Source organism: Penaeus chinensis, chromosome 7, assembly GCF_019202785.1.
Source record: "Penaeus chinensis breed Huanghai No. 1 chromosome 7, ASM1920278v2, whole genome shotgun sequence".
NCBI classification, from domain to species: Eukaryota; Metazoa; Arthropoda; class Malacostraca; order Decapoda; family Penaeidae; genus Penaeus; species Penaeus chinensis.
In genome coordinates, this window is record NC_061825.1 from 39,260,909 (window position 1) to 39,265,908 (window position 5,000).

Genomic DNA, 5,000 nt, shown 5'->3' on the forward strand with positions numbered 1-5,000 from the left:
TAGTATTCTGGTCACAGATTCTCAGGGATCTGTGATATAAGTTTTTAGGTAATTATAAAGAACAGGAATGCCAGGAATTATAGAAAAAACTAATATACTGGTAATTTAGAATACTTAGCATAACTCTAATAGGAATAAATATTAATCTGTGCAAAGTAAAGGTAAACCCACAGTTCCTCGCCAAATGCCCATTGCTGTGCACATCAGGACATATATTACATTCAAGCTAAGGCCAACAAACCACAGCCATACATCTGACAATAAATGTCAGATGACGAACCAGTGCATATTCTTGTAAGATGGGACTTGTAGGCTCCCTTGCCAATAAATGTCAGATGGCAAACCAGTCCAAGCTCTTTTACCAGAATATTATTGGCTTGTACATGTGGTGGAGTTTTTGGCTCTTGGCAGATTCTAGACCCCACAGTATTGCCTGATGAGGTCATATACTGGACAGTTACTCCTTCATTAGGAGATTTATTTATAAAATACATATTTAGATTATTACAACAGGTGCTCTTATGTGTTTTGGTAGTTTATTAGTGCATGTATCAGTGATAGACCTGTCGATAGGTTTTATGCTATGAATTAAAAACAAAGCCTTCTTGACAGGTCTTAGTCAGTCAGTCTCCCAGGACATTTTCAGTCAATTATTTTCTTTCTTGCAGCATCTGGAAGCCCAGGCCAGCATAATCATCCACCCGGGCTCACGGTATCTCCGCCTAGGTCGTCCCTCTGACTCAGTGCCTCACACCGTCCTTCATGCCATCGCTCGCAAGAGGAAAAAGGGACTGCCGGTGTATAGTGATGCTTTTCTCATTCCTCAGGCTAAGTTGGTGCGCTCCTACAGAATTTTTTTTGAGTTTTAGCTTTGGTAGAAAAAAAATAGGCTTATCCTGTTGTGGCATTAGTATTTTATGTACTGGTCTTTCATTGAAATGCAGCCTCACTATTTCTCAACATTATTCAACCATTTATTTGATGTGTAGATATACTTATTTCTCATTGTAATTCATATTTTTAGCCACTTGCAATGAACATATGCAGAGCAAACGAGCCATTCTGAGTCCTTACTAAACACACACACACTAAACTACTTGTGCTTTTTCCCTCCTCAAGGACAGAGAAGCTGTGCAAGAGCTAGAGGAATGTCGTTTGAAGGTGAGCCACATTCTGCAGTCTTCCTTAATGTCTGACGGATCGCGGAGATTCGCCACACCGCCACAGCAGATTGCAGCATACAATAAGCGCTTGCAACCCGTACAGGAGGAAACGGCCGAACCTTCCCCGCCCTGGGTCCACAGCGACAAGGAGTTTATTGTTGGTGATGAGGTAAGGATTTCCTAGTTTCTGCTTTGGATTGTTGTTTGCCAGATGACTGTTTGTTAGGATTGTTTAGATGTGTCATAGTCTCTTAATCTTACGATAGCTTGTGTTTCTTGAATTTGGTATTTAGACATCAGTATTATCAAATGTTTTCAAGTTGGTAGAAATACTTATTAATTGTCTAACAATGCAAAGTTGTTTCCTAATTTTTATGATGTCTTTAGTGATTGGAATTGTATATGTTTTGGTTTGATAAAAGCCTTTAATATAACCGTTTGGATAGTTTTGATCGATGAACTATATAGAAAAGGTGATTGTATCATATGTATGTAGGCCTCCTGTAGATACTATTTGAAAGAAATATTGTGATGAGAAAGAATATAAAGAAGATAGTAAAAGGAATGTAATTGTTATGATAATGATGATGGAGGCAGTAATCATGACAGTAATCATAAGAATGAAGTTAGGAAATAAAAAAAATAAAAGATAAGGAATAGCAAATAACATGGAATAATTCATACACAGAGACACACCTTTACCGCACCTGCCACTACCACTGCAGCAAACCTTACTCATGTTTCCCTTACTTTTCAGATCCTTTCCCTCCATCCTTCGGAGGAGTACAACATCCACTTCCCCCTTGTCCGCGGAGACCTGAACATTCACAAGGGCTTAGGGGGCTCGATCAGCGCAGTCCTGGCCGACTTGGAGACGATTTGGGGACACTGCATCTCCACTGTCCTCAATGTGCCTATCAAAGATCTAAAGGTATCTGTGTATATAGTTGGTGTGGTTGTTATTGTTAGTGTAGATGTAGTTGGTATTATCGTTTTGTTAACTTGTTACTGTTTATGATATTTTTTAATTGATTTAAGTAACGAACAAAAAGTGTATAAAAGTGTGAAGAGTGTCTGACCAGTGTCTTGAACAAAAAGAGTTACATTTTATGAAACTGGACTCATTTTCAAAATCCATTCACTATTATGTCTGACTACATTCATTTACAACTTAATTATAGTATATCATTTCAATGTTACTATGGGCAAATACATCCTCTTGTATTCTCACTTTATCTAAGCCTTTATTCCTTCTTTACAGTTCTATCGCGCTGTGCTCCTTATCCCAGACATATACAACCGGGACTACGTCAAGAAACTCACCAACCTGCTACTCAACGGCCTAGGCTTCGGTGGATGCTTTGTCCTGCAGGTGCGTTTGCTTGGTATGCGGTTGCTCTCTCCGAGGGGGCTGGATGTTAAGAGTTTTTGAGGGATAACTTGTTCATTTTTTAATCTTGTATTTATTTATTTATTTATGTATACTAATGATGATTGATGATAGTAATTATTATAATGACAATTTTGATCATGATTATAATGATAATTTTGATCATGATTATAATGATAATTATAATTATTATGATAATGATCATAATGATGATGATAATCATTATTATGATGATGATGGAGGTCTGAAGCAAAAGGCTTGTGCAACTTGGATTTACTTTAACAGTTTTAAAAGTCACCAGAGTGAAACATCATGCTAGCAAAGCAGTATAGTGCATCTTAACAAGACAGTAAAAACAAGGAAATCAACTTGTCATTACCTCCTAGACTCTCCCACTCCCCCCCTCCCCCATTGCCCATGATAACAAAGCCATGTAACATTGTCAGGAAGAATTTGACTATGAATGAGTAAGGTCACTGTGCAATTCATTCTGTGAGGTTATTCATTCTTATTTATACCTCTTTCTTATTGGAATGACAAATTAGTTTTTTTCTATCCATCACCAGGATTTTTGTTCCTTGTGTCACTCCATTTATTGTTCTTGCCTGTAACAATGTTCGATCTTGTTGGGGTGTTTGCTTTATGTTTTTTTTTATTATCTGCCCTGTAGTAGTTTTTTATATATATATATATATATATATATATATATATATATATATATATATATCTATATATATATAGTTTCTCTTTCAGGCATTTGTATCAGATCTTGAGAACAGAGAATGGAAACCTATATCTGTCCCTAATGGTCTAATGCTTGTATCTCTGTCTCTTTTTGTGATGCTGTCTTTTTGTTTAAGTCTTAGGATCTGACTTGTGCCAGGTTTGTGCAGAGGAGGATAGGGAGAGAATTATAAGGACCGGGGGGAGTCAGGCCCTGGGGAGTTAGGGGGTGGATTTCTTTGTTTCACTGGTCTCGGTAGTTTGCACTGTGCATTGCCCGTGAGATGTTTCACTCAGATTAATTTTGGTTTCTTAATGCCAGACGCTTTAACACATCAAGCATTAGGACTCTATGAACAAGGAAAGAAATTTTCACCCATTAAACTCATCAGTATATTTTTGTTATTAGTTTTATCAGTTAATGTGCCAGCCTTTCTTTACCGTTGTTTTATTTATTTTTTTTTTTATTATTATCTTGACAGAAGATAAAACATTTGTAAGAAGAGAATATTTTTGATGTGGTAGAACAATATATACGAAACGAGGTAATGCCCTATTTTCTCTTCCATAAGCCCCTTTGCCCTCAAACAATGACGCTCTTTCAGGATCACGTAGCGGCAACTTTCGGTGCAGGCCTTGGCTATGCATGTGTGGTGGACGTTGGCGACCAGAAGACCTCCGTGTCATGTGTGGAGGATGCCATTTCACACCCTGCTACCAGAGTGAGTGTCGGACGGGTGGTTCTTGCGTCACCTGGAATATTATTTTATTGGTTCTTCGTATCTGCCTATTAGCTGTTTGCACTGAATTTGTCATCTGATTTTAACTGTTAAAAATAAGTTTAAAAACCTTATGATTTATTTGACGTCACATGAAGGTATCAGAAATGGATTTCAAAAGAATCTTTCAGTGAGAATGTGAGTCATTATATGCTTTTACAAGTGTATTGACAATATTCAGGTGACATTTGGCATCTGTGAGAAGTCAAATATAATTGCAAAAGGAGTGATGTTGCTTGTGTGATGTTGAAATGTTGAAACCATGAAGTAGTTTACAAAGAGAAGAACAATCTTACTGGATTAGTTAGTTCAGTGCTTTAGCAGGACCAGTTTTGACTTAGCCTTTTGATATTTTATAATGGGACATAACCACGTCTATATCCCCATCCACATCCACTTCAACATCTACATCCACATTTAAATTTTGAAACTAATATTCCTCTTGTGCCAAATAACTGTGACCCTTTACTTTTATTCTTTATTTTAAATAGAATTTTCAAAATTGAAACTTAATTTAACGAGAACACCTCAGAGCAAAGAGTCACCATATATTTTCTATCCTCCATCCCCGCTCCCTCCAGTTGAGAATAGACTACGGAGGAGCGGACGTGACGCAGGTGTTCCACTGGCTGCTCAAGAAGAGTGGGTTTCCGCATCAGGTCAACCCGGCCAATAAGCTCGATGCCATGCTGCTGAGCAAGCTGAAGCACGAGTTTTGCCATGTCAATCTGGTGAGGGGTTTGTGTTTTAGAGAAAGGGTGTTGAATTCTTTATATTGGGTTATGTGTATGTTGTGTTTTGTATTTTGTGGGTTTTTTTTCTAATTGCATCTTGGATTTGTTATCATTGGTTTTATGCATTTGTCTTTACAATTAACTTTCAGAAGTGTACAGTCTTTATGCTTTCACAAGATTACCGTGATAATCTTTTCTGGAATATACCCAG

General features: G+C 37.5%; 1 protein-coding gene across 1 annotated transcript in view; it reads left to right on the forward strand.

Annotated features, from left to right (window-relative positions):
• The first annotated feature begins 299 nt into the window (after positions 1–299).
• Positions 300–5,000, forward strand: part of LOC125026985 (actin-related protein 8-like) — an 8,389-nt gene continuing 3,688 nt past the window's right edge. The window contains exons 1-7 of the mRNA XM_047615590.1: positions 300–426; positions 613–836; positions 1,120–1,332; positions 1,921–2,094; positions 2,425–2,535; positions 3,882–3,998; positions 4,637–4,786. Coding sequence (XP_047471546.1) covers positions 300–426; positions 613–836; positions 1,120–1,332; positions 1,921–2,094; positions 2,425–2,535; positions 3,882–3,998; positions 4,637–4,786 — 1,116 coding nt within the window. The remainder of the gene's footprint in view (positions 427–612; positions 837–1,119; positions 1,333–1,920; positions 2,095–2,424; positions 2,536–3,881; positions 3,999–4,636; positions 4,787–5,000) is intronic.